The sequence below is a fragment of the Cheilinus undulatus genome, linkage group 20 (assembly GCF_018320785.1).
Source record: "Cheilinus undulatus linkage group 20, ASM1832078v1, whole genome shotgun sequence".
NCBI classification, from domain to species: domain Eukaryota; kingdom Metazoa; phylum Chordata; class Actinopteri; order Labriformes; family Labridae; genus Cheilinus; species Cheilinus undulatus.
In genome coordinates, this window is record NC_054884.1 from 11,736,194 (window position 1) to 11,753,151 (window position 16,958).

Consider the following 16,958-nt stretch of genomic DNA (forward strand, 5'->3'; position numbering starts at 1 on the left):
GCTCAGTACTCTCATGGTTATTCTTATTCCTATATTCCTGACTATAGCCTAACCAAGCAGTGGAGACTAAATGACCTATTTGTGTTTATGATTTACTTGATATTAACGTCGCAGATCAATGCTTTCCCAATTTTCCTCTACCTGCACCTCTGCTGATTCCTGCCCCTGAGCTGCACATTTAATGTGGTCTGAAAATGCATTTCCACACTGCTAGAAATGAGAAATATTATGGAGTGAGTAATTATAAACAACTGTTAGAAGGATTAAGTAGAAATGGGAAGCACTTAGAAGTTATTTAATGGAGGCCATTCATCGGGACACGGTGCCACCAGCTACACTCACAACACAATCTGCGCGTTGACTTTTCGGGCCTGACTGCCGCCTTTGCTTTCTGTTTGTCTGCCTCAAAAGACGCCCGTCGCCTCGGAGCACTTTATGCTAAGTTAATTTACCCAAATATATCCGCGGCATCATGGCGGCGGCCCCCTCACTATTCAACATCAACAACTTTGTTAATGGAAACTTGCTGATCCATAAACGTTTGTAACGCCACTGTTAGCTGGGGGGCAGTTCACATATGAATGTTAAAAACCCACAAAATCGATGAGGGGCATTTGCAAAGGAGGCATAAGGTGTGTTTAATTATATCTGCGTCACAGCGTGTAAATGTGTTTGTTTATGGGGGAGGGGCTGCTGTTCGGGCTCAGGCAGGGGCCTCTTGTATTTAAATAGGGTCACATCTCGGCCTCACCTTGCAAGTGTTGTGCTATATTAAATGCCACTCATGTTAAGTGTGTTGAAAGCCTCCTCTGATGTAGTCAAGACATAATATAAAAGGTTAAATTGAAAAATGTCCCTTCAACGCCGCAGCTACACGCCATGATTGATCTCCCTCATACGGGCAGGAAATGTTCGGCCTTTTTTTTTACGTGTTTGAATACAAAATGTTGTAATAAGGAGTGACAGGATTAGAATTTAAGTGTCAGTCAATCAGGATTTCAAAAGGTCAATAAAGAAATTAGCTAAATGTGGGAACGACGCGGGTCTGAGTGAATGAGATCAGTCAAAACAGTCCGCCTGATACAAAAGGGTTGTTACAGTCAAAGCAGAGGGGTTACTCTGTCCCATTTAGGTGTCCCAGTAAGACTTTACAGTGTCAGTCCATTTCTAAAAACCCTGATTCCAAAAAAGTTGGGACACTGTGTAAATGTGGATAAAAATAAACTTAACACAAAAAGTAAGTAAATTTGTGTTTGGTGGATTATTTCACTGTCGCTACATGCTTCTTGGAAATATTTCACATACAGTTGGAGAGCCGGTTTATTTCACTTTTAAATGGTGACACATTTGTAAGGAACATGCATTTGCAGGATGAGCAGCAGAGCTGAGTATTTGGGCTGTGCCCATGAAAATTTTGCAACTGACTCTTGTTTGGTTTGGTTTTCCAGTCTAGCATGTGGAAAAACTATACACACTTGCACCTCCTCCTCACGCTGGCCACCAGCCTGGTCGCACTCTGCTGTAGGATGGTATCCAATTCTTCAACAAGCATTTGCTGCAAGTCAACTAATGTGGTTGTGTTGGTCACTCTGGCATGAAACAAGCTGATCTCACAAGTGTTCAATGGGGTTGAGGTCAAGACTACTGGCAGGCCATTCCATCCTCTTCACTCCTAAATTCTGGAGGTATAGTCTCGTTGGTATAGGCGTTGTCATCTTGGAGGCAGTGTTAATTTTGGCAGCTATTTTTAATTCTAGTCTTAGTCTTTAGATGAAATGTCTTTTAGTTTTAGTCACATTTTAATCATTTCTACCCTTTTTAGTTTTAGTCAAGTTTTAATCAACAAAAACTGAAAAAAAAAAACTTTTTGGTCTAGTTTTAGTCCATCATTTATTCTCTTGCCTAAATCTGGTGCCAATGGTAGTGTGTTCTATGCACTCTGCCAAACCTGGCTCCCTGCTTACTACAGCTGAGAGGCAGAATAGATACAGATGCATTGTTTTTTGACAGATTTACCCACAGTGGAGAAATATCACAGATTTTGAATGTCAGACAAAAACCACATTACATTTTAGTCTAGTTTTAGTCATCTTGACAAAAACTAAACATACTTTTTGTCAGTTTTAGTCATGACAGATCTATTTTTGTTAGTCTTAGTCGAGTTTTTCATGGAAAAAAAGGCTGTTGACAAACATTTTTAGTCATAGTTTTAGCCGACAAAATTAAGACTGCTTGGAGGACAGAGTTCAGTCCCAGTCTGTGGAGATATGGGATTGCCATTGGTTGCAGAATCTTATCTTGAAATCTCTGCATTGAGATTGCCCCCAATGATGAAAAGCCTTGTTTGCTAGCGAGGGAGATGCCACCCCACACCATCGCACTGCCTCAACCAAAGGATGTTAAACTATCAGTGCATCAATCAGCATTGCCCTCTCTGTGTCTTCTCAACACTTTGACCCAAAGATCCAACTACCACAGGAAGACTCTTCGCAAAACAAAACAAGAAAAATAAGCTGTTTGGCATTGGCAGAGAAGATTTGACATGTTTTTCATGGGTCCAACCCACATATTTGGCTCTGCTGCTCATCCTTAAAATGCATGTTCTTTACAAATGTAGGGGCATTTTAAAGGTAAATAAACAGGCTATAAAACAATATAAGAAATATTGACAAGAAGCATTGTTACAACAACGAAATGATCCACCAAACACAAATTCCCTTACTTTTTATGCAAAGTTTACACATTCAGACTTTTTTGGAATCCGGGTTTGTTTTATGCCGTATGTCTGCTGTTAACACAGATAGCTCAGTGTAGCATGTTTCCATCTTTGCATGTGTTTAAGAGTGTTTCTGAATGTAGAGTGCAGTCGTCCTTGTAAGCCACCATAAAAAACACAATCCTGAATCAATTCTTCCTGTATGAAGAAAATCACATCAGCTTCTGATCAGAAGATAATCAAGAACTGTGAGAAATGAGGTTTGCTTGTCGTTTAAAGAACTTTAAATCACATCATACTTTCACTTTGTACAGACATGTAGAGATTAATGCGTCATCACTGGGAAACCGCACAAACAGTACAATGACGATATGAATATTTACTGTTGTTTTGTGTTATTCACATTTTATCCTTAAATCTTAAACAGTAAAATGTTTCTTTTAAAGATGTTTGTCCTCTCTCACAGACCGTACCTGTACACTTTGTTCTTCCCTTTCATTTTTAAGTTAGATTCCTCATCTGGGTTTTCTCTCAAGTCTTCGTCTCAGTACCTCCCAGGTTTAAACTCGCTGATAATGAAGGATGAGTTCAGTTTTTGACTTCCTCTCCTCTCACAGAGTCCAGAAGTGCAGGTTCAGATGCTGAGGCTCCAGAACGTGTACCGGTGGCCCTGTGTTTGCCATGTGAATGGCGCTGTGGGAGGATCTGAGCAGCGGGGGATCTGGAGTCGACAGGATGTAGTCAATACTAAACTTGATCTCTGACTCAGGTTTCCCCGGCTGGGTGGGGTTCAGGTTCAGCTGGTCCTGCTGCGGCCCCGGCCTCGGCCTCTCGGGGGTCACAGGGCAGAGGACGGAGTCAGGTCCGGGGCACCGAGCTGCAGGTGCGTGCTGATTGGTCCGGCTCTCCAAAGGGTGGAAATGTGTTTCTCCTGTGTCCCGGAAACCGATTTTCATGTTCCTCCTGCGGCGCCGACGCCGGAAGTTTCCATTTTCAAAGAGGTCGAGCATCGATTCACAACCGGTGGCAAAAGTCCAGAAGTTTCCTTTTCCCTTCTCGTTTCCTTCTGTCCGAGGAACCTGGAGGACAAAACACTTGAGAATAAATCACAGGTAATGAAAATAACAGGGTTATGAATTTAGACTTCCTGATTATGGAAGGAGACACAACCTCAATACTACAACCCCATTTCCAAAAAAGTTGGGGCGCTGTGTTAACAGTACATAAAAACAGAATGCATTGATCCTGATTAACCCATATCTTATTCAGAATAGATCATAAAAAACATATCAGATGTTGAAAATGAAACTGATAGTAGCTCAATATAAGCTCATTTTGAATTTGATGGCAGCAACACATCTAAAGAATAGGGACACATGTTTACCATCATGTAGCATCCTCTTTTCTTTTCTTTGTCAACAGTCTGTAAATGAGTTTTGGGAGTTATGGGAGAAGTATGTTGTCCCATTCTTGTCTGATGTAGGATTCTGGCTGCTCAACAGTCTTGATTCTTCTTTGCTGTATTTTTTGTTTTATGATGTTCCAAATGTTTTCCATTGGTGAAAGGTCTGGACTGCAGGCAGGCCAGTTCAGCAGGCCAGTAAAGCACGGCTTTATATACATACACAGTGTCCCAACTTTTTTGGAATTGGGGTTGTACTTTTATTCAATTGAAAAGATGAAAAAGGAAATCAATTAAAAAATAAAAAATAAATGAAATAAAAATTGTGCATCATAAAAATGTCCTGTCAGTGTTGTTGTTTGTGTTGTGTCACCTTGATGAAGCAGCTGTTGAGCGACAGGTTGTGTCTGATGGAGTTCTGCCAGGCTCTCTGGTTGGAGCGATAATAAGGAAACCTCTTCATGATGAACTCATAGATTCCTGACAGAGTGACACGCTGATCGGGGCTCTGCTGGATCGCCATGGCGATCAGAGCTATGTAGCTGACATACAAACATACACACAAGAAACCAGAGAGAAATGATGTAGCACAAGATAAAATGATGAAACATCTTCATCAATGTGCTGAAGTTAAAACTCAGCATCAGAATTTGGCAGAGTGGTGATTTGAATGACTTCAGCTGAACAGCTGTACCTAATAAAATGGTCACTGATTGTGAGCTTTTGCTGTAAAATGTCGACGCTCCTATGTCTTCCTCTTATCACACTGCTTTGTGTTAAACTGTGATTAAATGTCAACCTCACAATCTTAAAACCACATCAATCGAGTTTTCCTCTTATCTTATTTTGCTTACATGAAGCAAAATAAACAGAAAACGTGCATGAGTTCAGCATGAGCAGATCTTTCAGACACAGAGCAACTGACAGCTGAAGAAATAATCACCTTGAGGCCTAAACCATCAAATCTCAATTCTTTAGTCTTGATATTCAACACTCCAGAAATACTAAAGAAACTGAATAACATGCTGTATGGAAGAGTTTAGTTTTGTGCCATTAATGGAACATCAGTGACTTTTTCTAAGTAAGATGATTCAAAAATAATTCTTGAAAAGAACAATTTTTTTAGCCACTTGATTTTTAATCTTTTTTTATCCTCCTTCAGAGACCTTTTCCTCTCATTTTGGCTTTTTAGTTGTTTACATCTTTAATTAGACAATGAGAACATCTCCTTTTTATGATACATCTTTACAGTTATTAAACATTCATTCATTAGATATTAACACAGTCTGAATGACTGAATGTCAAAATTTGGAGATACTATATTCTTCTGAAATATTTAAATCGTCATTAAATAAAAACCCAGATTATTGATATTTTAATCAAACCTTGAAAAAAATGGAAAACTGATTTCAATTTAGAGAGTGATCCAACTCCAGAATGCTCCAACTGAGACTGAATGTCAAATCAAATCCTCATCATGGCTCACCTTTTTAGACAATTTCAGATTTTTTTTTTTTTTTCAGATTTTTGTTTATGTGTATCTGCTACCAGTGCTGAGAAATAAAGATAGTAGTTAACACTGAAATTCGGCACAGTTTTAAGAAAGATATTGATGTAAGTCCGTATTGTTGACCAATAATACGTAGACTTTAGAAGAGGGTTTCACAGCAGCCCCAGGTCCTAATGGATTTATCATGCTTGAATGTGTGGCCTGTGACTTTATTCACCTTATTGCTGCCTGTCTTGGCCAGTTGAAAAAGAGTTCTTATTCATTTCCTGGTTAAATAGGCAAAAATTAAAATGATTACGTTAAAAAAAAAAAAAATCTATATCAGCACATGTTGCACATGAAAGACAACACAAGTCAAAAATGTCCCAGTCTCCATTCCTAATATAACAAATTAAGCCATGTAATTAGTTTAATGTGCCACAAGAGGAAATGACACCTTAATTTTTTTTTTTTTCTAAAATCACCACGTAAGAGGTTTGGCAATTAAATAATGAGACTGTGCTTATGAGGATAAACCATGGGGTTCACAGTCAAGCTGAGTGTTATATATTAAAGGTTGTGTATTCACACACAACTGCTGTAAGTGTCTAATAAGTTCACTGTAGCTACTGACTGAAGTGTTTTTACCGAAGTATAGGAAAATGATTATCTCAAAAGTTGAGCATTGCAATTAGGTTTTTTTTTTTTTTTTTATGTGAAATTGAACAAAACAGCAGCCAAATCTTTTGGTACATTAACCGAGGTGTGTGAGGAACAGTGCATGTCATAAAAGATCTAGTGAAGGCAGAGAGGATGAACTTTCTGGGCACCCATGCATGTCAAAAACTTCTGGGAACATCCAACAAACTGAACAAACTGTTTGAAATGATCGACGTCTCAGTATAAGAATGATAGAAGGAAATGATCCCCACTGATAAAGAAACAGTTGGAAAATTTTACAAGAAAATTTAAACATGAAGAAAGTGTGCACCAGAACTTCTGACTCCTTATCCAAAGAAAAAACACACAACTGAATTTGTGGACACATTTGGAACAGACTGAGGGAAGCCCACTTTTTAGGAGTGATTACATGTGATGAAACTTGGATCTTCCAATACAATCCTGAGACAAAACAGCTGTCAATGCGCTGGAAAACACCATCGTTACCAAGGATGAAGAAAGTAGGATGAAGCAAGTCAAAACTCAAGGCCATGTTGATTGTATTCTTTAACACTAGTGTGTAACTTTTGGGGGCTTCCAGACGAGTCGATGGTGGATCAACACTATTTCAAAGAGGTTCGAGAAAAATGGAGAAAAAGTCTGAAGAAAGAGACCACAGCTGTGGAAAAATGGTTTCATTCTTCATTGAGACAGCGTGCCAGCTCACACTGATTTTAAAAAAAGCAGTTTCTGGACCAAAAACAAATCACAGTGCTAAATCATCCTCCATATTCACCTGATCTAACACCGTGTGACTTTTTCTAAGATCAAATCTGTGCACAAAGGTTTGGAGTCTGTCAGAAAAAACAACCGAGGATCTAAGACTGAAGAAGACCTACACTGCTCTGATGTGAGGAAGACCTGAATGCAGCGGTGTGTTGATGCAGAAGAGAAGATTGAAGGAGAAGACATTAAAAATGTTTAATAGAATTGTATTACAGCATAAGTCTTGTTTTCAATAGTTTTACCTCATATCATATAATACACACATTTTAGATGTGATTCAATCATGAAATAACAAATAAGAAGATTTTATTAACTCTACAGGGTCTGTTGGTGAACATACTACACACACTCACAGACTGAAACACACACATCCAGTAACAGGATCCTATGAAAGTGTACTGATGGAGAGTCAGCAGTACCCAGTCATCTTCTGATTCCCAACCCAAGTCCTCACAGACGCTTCTGATAGCCCGGTAAGCCACGTAACAGCTCTGTTGTCAAGACCACACTATCCAAGACCACAAAAAAGACCAAGACCACTAAAAACATTTAAAAAATCATCACAAGGTTGAAGAGTAACAATCTCTCTTTGATTTGAGTTTTCTTTAAACTCTGTTTTCAAAACTCCGCAATGCAAAAATCTCTAATCGTAACAAATTTGTTCAAATAACTTAAAATAAATCCTTGTATTTATTAAAACCACTCATATATTTCTGGAGTTAGATATCTGAAACTGAGAGGTTTATCTAGATTTTTCAGGTGAATGAGGCCTAAAATAAGTGCTGAGAGGACTTTCTGACTAAATTAAAGATGGACTGATTTGTTAAGATCAGACCAGTCAGATCAACTGCAAGGGTTTCTCCTTATTATCACATTAATGACGTAGAGGAATGTCACACCAGTGGTGGTCTCGACCAGTCCTGATGGAAAATCCAGAGTCCAACCAGTTTGAGACAAGACCAAGACCGTTTTCAGGAACTACAAACTAACGTACTGTAAGAATGATTTCTTGTCCATTTTTTTTATCAAGTAAATATCCTGATCAAATACAATAACAATGGGGATCTTTTTCTTTCTTTTTACTTTTTTTTTAAAATTGGTGAAAAATATCCATGAAAGTGTCACCAATCGCCCCCCAGCATTGTTGATGTGCAGCACAGAGGTCCTATGAGACAGCTGTCTGCACTTTTATGGCACTTTTTTTCTTTGTTTTTTTCTGGGGAAAAGTCTCACTGGGCAGTAGAAATCTCAAAAAAGTGTATCAAGTATGATTGGTTCTGCTTTCTGGAGTAAGGCTTTGTCTTTTTTAACAGGTTAAAATGCATAAAAGTAGGGATGGGATGGAAGAATTTGCAATTAATTTTTGATTTATACTTTTCAAATACATCTGCTGCTTTTATTAAAATCATTTTATTTATGTAAATGACCAAAAAAGATTTACATAATGTAAAGTATGTTTTTTTATGTATAAAAATATGCAGAGAAATAATGGGGCTCCTAAATCTATGATTAGTTACACAAAATGTGCAAAATATAAATTCTTATAATAGGATATTTGTAAAAAATAAAACAAAATTATGAATATATTTTTTTGTTAGCTGATCTGGCCAATAATGTTGGAAAACAAGTTGATTTTCATTTTAAATTCAGGAATAAAATAATAAGGAAACTTTGCAGGTCATACTGTTAGATAAAGCGGTGTTGAATTTTTTTCAAACCGTTAAAAATGAATCAAAGATGTCCCGTACCTGTATGCAGGTCTGCACATCTTCTTCTCCTCGTCCGTGCTGGATGAAGGGTATCCGTCTCCATCATAGTTGAAGCAGTTGAAGGGGTAGTGAGAGTTGTCAAACATGTTGACACCCTGAGGAGTCACAGTGTGTTTTATTCTCAGTGTCTGATTCTCCTGACCTCGGCCCAGCAGCACCCTAACAACCGGCCCTGCTGCTCTGCTTTCCCACCATCCTCTGCTCCGCTCTGCTCAGCCAGCCGACACTCTGAGCTCTGCTGGAGACGGCTGCCTCAGACCCCCTTCACACACTCCTCCTCCTCCTCCTCGTCCCAGCAGCTCACCAGAGGTGTCAACACTCAGGACCTCGTCTCTGAAGACTCTAAACTCTTCTTTATTGATGTCTTTGTCTCTTCTTAGTGAAGTTCTGTCTCGATTTTCACATTAAATTCATCCATCTGATACAAAGTCATTTAAGGGTTTTACTACCAGAACAGAACAAAATGCTTCTCATATTTTAGATTAAACTGTTTTAGTGCAAAAAGTCTTTAAAATCTTTAAACTTACATGAAGGCATCACACATGTCATCCGGGCCTTCTAAAGCAGAAATTCATCCAGAACATAAAGCTTTAAAGCGCCAAATATTCGTCAAGGATGTCCATGAGACTCTTATAGACCCCACAGAAATGCATTTTCCTTGTAAGACTTTTAGTTCATCTGTTTTGAACCCTTATTTTTAAACTTTATTCTGAAAATCCAGCAAGAAGTGCACAGGGAGTATAAATATTGTGAATAAAAAGGATGACTACTCTATAAAGTGAAGTGTAAAAAGTCCCACGAACAGGAAATGCTTTAGTGCATCGCCGCTGGGCTTCAGTTCTCTAAAACTGCCCAGAGCTAAGAAGCTATTATACTGGACGGGATGTTTCTCTTTTATGTTTGTACTTTGAGCTTAATTCAACAACCCTGGGCTGGCTGCTGCATGAATTCAGACTTTCTTTGGTCAGTTAACAAATACTAAGTCCATTGAGCTCTTTAAATATTATATAGTGGATTTAGTTTTGAAGGATTGGAAAAATGTCACCTGCTGGCAGTGGTCCATTTGATCTCCACAGAGTTCAGAGGCAGCAGGTCTGATAGAATAGGAACCTCTTCAGACTAACAGGGGCTTACACACATCGTAGGTAGTCTGCCAGCACTGTCAGACAATTCAGAGATCAAGTGTGAAATCATTAGATAAAGCTATACAGAAAAGAGAAGGGTTCAAAAAGTATTTAATGAAAAATGGAAGAAGCAAAGTGTGTAAACAGAAATGTCGGAGACAAGTAGAAAAAAAACAATGCTGCTTATTCTGCAAATTATAAAACCTCAAAAGAAAGAGGACCAGACAGAATGAAACAGGATTAATTATGTTGGAAAAAAATATGACTCAATACTATTCAGACAAAATAACACTTCAGTCAAAGATACAAGGTAAGATGCTATGACGAGACACTTTACAACACAGGATATTATAAAAACATACAGAATTATATAACAAGATAAAACATAATGAAATACTAGGTGATACAAATTATACTGTAGGATACAAGCAGTGCACTATGACACAATGTAACGAGTTACGTTGTGTTACATTTTGTTACGCTGTGTTATGTTGTGTTACATTTTGTCACGTTGTGTTATGTTGTGTTACATTTTGTGTTGTGTTGCAGTGCTTTATGTTGTGTTATGTTGTGTTACAGTGCTTTATGTTGTGTTAAGTTGTGTTACAGTGCTTTATGTTGTGTTATGTTGTGTTACAGTGCTTTATGTTGTGTTAAGTTGTGTTACAGTGCTTTATGTTGTGTTATGTTGTGTTGCAGTGCTTTATGTTGTGTTGTGTTACAGTGCTTTATGTTGTGTTGTGTTACAGTGCTTTATGTTGTGTTATGTTGTGTTATGTTTTTACGTTATATTGCATTGCGTTACATTGCAATGTGTTACGATGCTTAATGCTACATTGTGTTACATTACTTTGAATTGCATTACGTTGAGTGATGTGACGTTGCTTTATTTTAAGTTGCATTATGTTACGTTGCATTTTGTTTCATTACATTATATTATGTTACTTTGCATTATATTGCGTTATGTTGCGGCATGACACGTTACATTACATTGCATTACATTATGTTAAGTGGCATTATGTTACATTGTGTTGTGATCCATTGCATCAGTTATGTGACATTGTGCAACATTGCACTAAGTCTCTTTGTGTTGCATTATGTTAAGTTGCATTAACCATTTTGAGTTGTGTTGCATTACGTTGCATCACATCACAATATGAGATTATACAAAAGGGCTCGATAGGATACATAATGTTATGTCACTATATAATACAAAATAAGACATATTGGAATGCTTCATTACATTGCATTACATTACGTTGCGTGACATTACGATGCGTTACATTACATTGCATTACATTACATTGTGTTACATTACATTGCTTTACATAACATTGCGAAACATTACCTTGTGTAACATTACATTGCGTTACATTACATCGTGTTACATTACATTGCGTTACATTATGTTGGGTTACATTACATTGTGTTACATTACATTGCGTTACATTACATTGTGTTACATTACGTTGCGTTTCATTACGTTGCATTTCATTATGTTGCGTTACATTACATTGCATTACATTACGTTGTGTTACATTACAATGCGCTTCATTACATTGCATTACATTACATTTCGTTACATTACATTGTGTTACATTCCATTGCATTACATTCCATTGCATTACATTCCATTGCATTACATTCCATTACGTTACATTCCATTGCGTTACATCACGTTGTGTTAGATTATGTTGCGTCACATTACATTGTGTTACATTACAATGCGCTTCAATACATCGCATTACATTACATTGTGTTACATTACAATGCGATTCGATACATCGCATTACATTACATTTTGTTACATTACATTGTGCTACATTCCATTGTGTTGCATTCAACTGTGTTACATTCTATTGCGTTACATTACGTTGCGTTAGATTATGTTGCGTTACATTACGTTGCGTTACATTCCATTGTGCTACATTCCATTGTGTTGCATTCAACTGTGTTACATTCTATTGCGTTACATTACGTTGCGTTAGATTATGTTGCGTTACATTACATTGTGTTACATTACATTGAGTGGCATAAAATTAGTTACAATACATGAATGTAATGAATTGCAATATGATACAACTCAGTGCAATATACTACAAGACGCTATGTCTTGGTGCATAATGTTAAGATATGACGTGATTCATATGATACAGTATGATGCTATGTGATGCAATATACTACAAATGACAAAATGATGTGATACCATACCTTAAGTTGCGAAGAGAAGAAAGTTGTTTTTTTTTACTTCTAACACCAATTTCACTCACACATTTTATTAAATCTTAAACTTTTTTCAGTCTCAAAAATGCTGACTCAACTGACATCATTGGAGGCCCTTTAACAGAGTAACTGCCTTTCAGACTATGAAAGACTTTACCCAGGTCTTTAAGAAGTTACACACTCCTCCAGACCAGCAGACAGCCCTTAACATGTAAAATAAAAGGTGTTCCTTTTAAACTGGGACTTTACTGAGTTGGTCCAATCGCCTCCCAGTAGCACCCTGAGTGAGTATCTCAGCTCCCCCACCACCAGCAGTATTCTGGGTGGTCTGCTGAACTTGTAGTGGGCCTTCATGTTTGATTTTGCTTCTTTTTATAGCCTAATCTCTCTAACTGTAGTGAAAACAGCCAGCCCCAAACCAACAAACAACATCCTTTACATCTTTGTTTTCTTTTTCTCTCGGCTAACTCCTCAGTGTGTGCGTGTGTGTCCACTCTGGCAGACGTTTAGTCAACAACGGGAAGTTTTGGAGATTCTATCTATAATGCTCTGTAATGGCCATAAATTGTTTCCGTGTCTATGAAACAGGGGGTTGTGTATTTTGAAGGATCTTAACAGGGCAATTGGAGGTCTCCTGTGGGGTGACAGAGGCCAGAAAACAGCCTGGGGTCTGAGGGGCCTCTGTGTGTGGCCACGCTGCTGTAAGAGAGCTGTAATGGCCCACAAAGAGACTGTAAAGGGACTCTTTCTTTATTTCTGATCGAGCTGATGTAGCAGCTCAATGGTCAACAGTGAAGTCAAGGTTGAGGCCTGATCTTTAACCCTGTAAAGCCAAAGAACCATACTTGATACATAATTTTTTTAAAGACCTCTGCATCCTCAAATAGATTATTTTCCCTTAGAAAACCTGATGAATAATACCAAATACACACAAATTATGTATGTGGGAACAGCAGGCCTGCTCCAAAGGGCTTTTATACAGCACATCAGCACTATCAATACTTAATTACTCTTAATAAAAATTCTGACATACCTCAGATGCTCTCTCACTTTGTTTCTGCTTATGTTTTTATGGATTATATCATAATGGAGAAATATTGTACATTTTATTTTCCAACAGTCCAGCACTAACATTTTAGAGACAAATTAGTCCTCTTGATGAAATATAAATCTCCCTTGTTGTAAGTTTTTATTGTCAAAGATATCTTTTATTTAGCTAGTCTCACCTTATCCATGAAAAAGGTTGTGAACGAACATTTTTATTCATACTTTCAGTTCATTGTCAATACTGAGTTGATTTTCTTTAATGCAAAATAATAGGTTGTTTAAATTTTGATTGAAACTTTGATGAATTGCAAAATGATGAAAACTGATTGATGAGTGATTAACTGATTAAGAAAAAAAAATGTTTGCACTGATTTGCATCATTTATTTTTATACAGTGCTGTGAAAAAGTATTTGCCCCCTTCCTGATTTGTGTTTTTTTTTTTTTTTTTTTGCATTTTTGTTAAACTTTTATATTCCAAATCATCCAATATTTTTTAGTATGAGACAAAGATAACCCGAGTAAATACATGATGCATTTCTCAAATGCTGGTTTAATTTATTACCCCTCCTAATAACAGGTTGTTTCAACCTTGGTGGCAATACCTGCAAGCAAGCGTTTGTGATAACTGGCGATGAATCTTTTACATCGCTTTGAGTTATTTTGGCAGACCGGCCTGTCCTGAGATGGTTAGACACTGTTTTCTTCATTTGTGGATAATGGCTCTCACTGGTTCACTGATGGCCTAGGTGTGGCGTGTGAGACTGAACTCGGCTTTCCAAAAAATGAGGTTAATCACAGTTAACTCCTGATTTAACAATATCAAAATTCGTTTGATGATCTGAAACATTTGAGTGAGACAAGTATGCAAAAAAAATAAGAAGAGAGTGGGGAAGAGAATGAAACCATAGACTGTAAAGTATTTTGGACAAAGCCTGAGTGACAGCAGTCATTTACTGATGGAGGCTTCTAAGTTCAATTCGTGGTGGCATTTTGAACCAGGCTGTAAACATGTTAATTGTTTACCTGAGATTCAACATTTTGACATGGGGCGACTTTCAGTGTGCCCCCAAGTGGACACTTGAAGAACTGACGTTTTTTTGCACTTCTGCATTGGCTTCAGTTTTCAACCAGGGACATTTCTGCTTGAGTGAAACTATGTATTTATGTCCAGTGTTGTTTTTTTAGTGTACAGACACAATGGTTTATGGTGTCTGGATGTTTGCATGGTTCACTTGCTCATTATTTTCTCTTTTTAGTTATTTTTCTGTAAGAACTGATCAATCCAGGATTGAGGGGCAGAATTCTGTTGTGTTCTGGATGCTTATAGCTGGCAATTATGTACTGAAACAAAGATGTTACCTAAAACAAAACAGTAAATAAAGGCCAAATTAAAAAGAAAAGATCTCATCGGAGGGTAAACAAGAAAAGAGAGGAGCAGCATAGAGAAGAAAGGAGAGGAGGAGGAGGTCAGTGAATCAGGTCAGTCTGTGTTGAGATCTGATAAGCCCCTCCTAGTTCACTCCCATGACGAGGTTTCCTCAGTCTGCGGCTGCTGCAGTGATTACAGCCACCACTTCTGCTCTGGTCACTCACCGTCTCTCTGATGGTTGTCTCTGACTCTGCTTCCTCCGGCCAGAGCTCCGTCCATGTGTGTTTGTGAGAGTGTGTGCATGCATTTATGTAAACCAACCAAGAAGCGTTTCCGGGGGCTGTTCTGTGAGGAAAGGTTATCAAAACACAACAGTGCAGAGGGAACAGTAAACACGCTGCTGCACAGAGACCAGGCTGAGGGCCGTTTTCCTCTGCATGGATCCGTGCAGCCGCCCTCCTCGCTGTGTCCGCTCACTGCTGCTCCTGATTAGAGCTCCACGGCAGAAGACCAAAAAGCTTGGATTTTTTTTTCTCTTTTGAGAACTCTATTTGATAAAAAAACTCCACTCTATGACTTGTATTTGCCTCTTAGAAAAACACTGTTTTTCTTTCATGGATGAGTTAAAAAAATGAGGTAGAAAGGCAATTTAAAAGTGGTCTTTCCGACCTGACAGCTACTTGTAAAGCTTTGTAGGATCATTCAAATGAATTCAATGAAGCCTAGCATTAGTTCATGCAGGACATGGTAGTCATAAGCCCAGCCTCGATCAGCCCGATTATCACCTCCCAGCTTCCACAGCCAATCACAGCTCTTTCTCTCAACACAGTGATGTATTTAAATACGATGTAGTTTTCACTAATCCCTGCTTGCATTAATGCTGATGCACCACGCTGCAGCTGCAAAGCATCACCTCCTCCACCCCAGCCTCCTCCTTTATAGTATAATGCTTGTTGCAAACTCATACTCAGATTCTTTTGAACTAATGTTATTAGTGCGTCTGTTTAATGTGTATTGTCTTTAGTATGCATTGTCATAAATGTATCTGTCCATACTGGGTTTCTAGCCATGTGCTCCCTGGAAAGTCAAAGGACACTCCTTGACTCACCCAGGGAGAATCTTTTGAGCAGAGTCTTCTCCGCCAAGTAAAACTGTGTATCCATTTGCAATAAAACGGTAAAATGTATGACGAGTGTTCCTGACTAAGTAAAAACATTGTTGTTGACTCTAGAAGGATTACTTATTTGCTCCTTTTTTCAGGTAACACAGTAAATTACAAAGCTAAATAAACTGACCAACTGCTAAACTAAGCTACTACTAATATATCAAAACCCAAAGCATGATATCGTCTGATCTCATTCATTGATGAATAGTACTATCATATCAGCAGCAAAAAACATGATTGAGGCATCCCTAATTTCTATAGGTTGTTTAACCTCATGTGGTCCCAAATATCCGTTTGGGGTCAGGAAGTGGGGGACAACCCGACTTGGCATGGAGGCGATCAGAATCACAAATACTCAGTCCTGCCGGGCTCCTACTATCTTGTGTCAACTAGCCAGATAATCGGAAACAAGGGTCTTGGGGAGTCTTGTACTGAGCTAAGAGGCTAGCTGAACACCTTTAACATATATCCTCATATATTCGTGAACAAGCGTTTAAACAGTGATGTACTATCAACCGTTTAAACGCTGTAGGGCAAGAGATCGAGAGATGAGGAGCTGTTCATGAACGAGCCTGTGCTATGAAACAGCTCTTGAATGCTATCCCCCATTTGAGTGCCAGCTTTCTTTCCTCCATCCTTTGTTGTCATATATCCACATTTAAAAGCTGAAATGGAACCAAATGAAGAGCCATTTATGAGCCAAACAAATGGCTGAGCTGAGCCAAATGATCTGGATCATTTAAACGAGACAAGTTTCCTGTCACAACAGGAAAGGTTTTCAGAGTTTAAGGTGCTAAACCATAACAAAACTATAGGGAAGCTGTTTCTCTAAAAAATGTTTTTTTTAATTTGCAAGAATATTTCACAATTTTTTTAGATCATAAAAGACGCTTAAGAATGAAGAAAGTTTATATTTCTGCACTTTGAATGCTTGATATAGTCATAAACAGGTCAAACACATGACCTTTTTGGTAGAGTTTCTCCATGCAGAAATCACTACTTGCCCCCCAACAGGGGTTCTCTGCTACTGTGAAGAACTTAGAAACATCATAACCATTGCATTATTATCGCAGTTTACATCTATCATACTTTAAGCTAAAGGTGTTTGTGGTTATTAAAGAGTAAAAACTGAATTTTCATGACCTCACTGGGTCAGTGACTGATGTTAAATAAGGCCAGTCTATTGAATGTTGGACACTTTCCCAAT

At 38.1% G+C, this 16,958-nt stretch overlaps 1 protein-coding gene across 1 annotated transcript; it reads right to left on the reverse strand.

Annotated features, from left to right (window-relative positions):
* Window positions 1-3,071: 3,071 nt before the first annotated feature.
* On the reverse strand, window positions 3,072-8,908 carry foxl3 (forkhead box L3). Its single transcript, XM_041816501.1, has 3 exons — window positions 8,802-8,908; window positions 4,492-4,660; window positions 3,072-3,795 (listed from the first exon to the last, which is right to left on the reverse strand). The coding sequence occupies exons 1-3, from the start codon at window positions 8,906-8,908 to the stop codon at window positions 3,328-3,330; spliced, it is 744 nt and encodes a 247-aa protein (XP_041672435.1). The 3' UTR covers window positions 3,072-3,327.
* Between the last annotated feature and the right edge of the window lie 8,050 nt (window positions 8,909-16,958).

Coding starts and splice junctions, on each gene's coding strand:
- foxl3 (XM_041816501.1), bottom strand. CDS start 8,908: ATGTTTGACAACTCTCACTACCCCTTCAACTGCTTCAACTATGATGGA. Junction 4,661..8,801: donor ATGTGCAGACCTGCATACAG/GTACGGGACATC, acceptor TTTGTATGTCAG/CTACATAGCTCTGATCGCCA. Junction 3,796..4,491: donor TCAACAGCTGCTTCATCAAG/GTGACACAACAC, acceptor TTTGTCCTCCAG/GTTCCTCGGACAGAAGGAAA.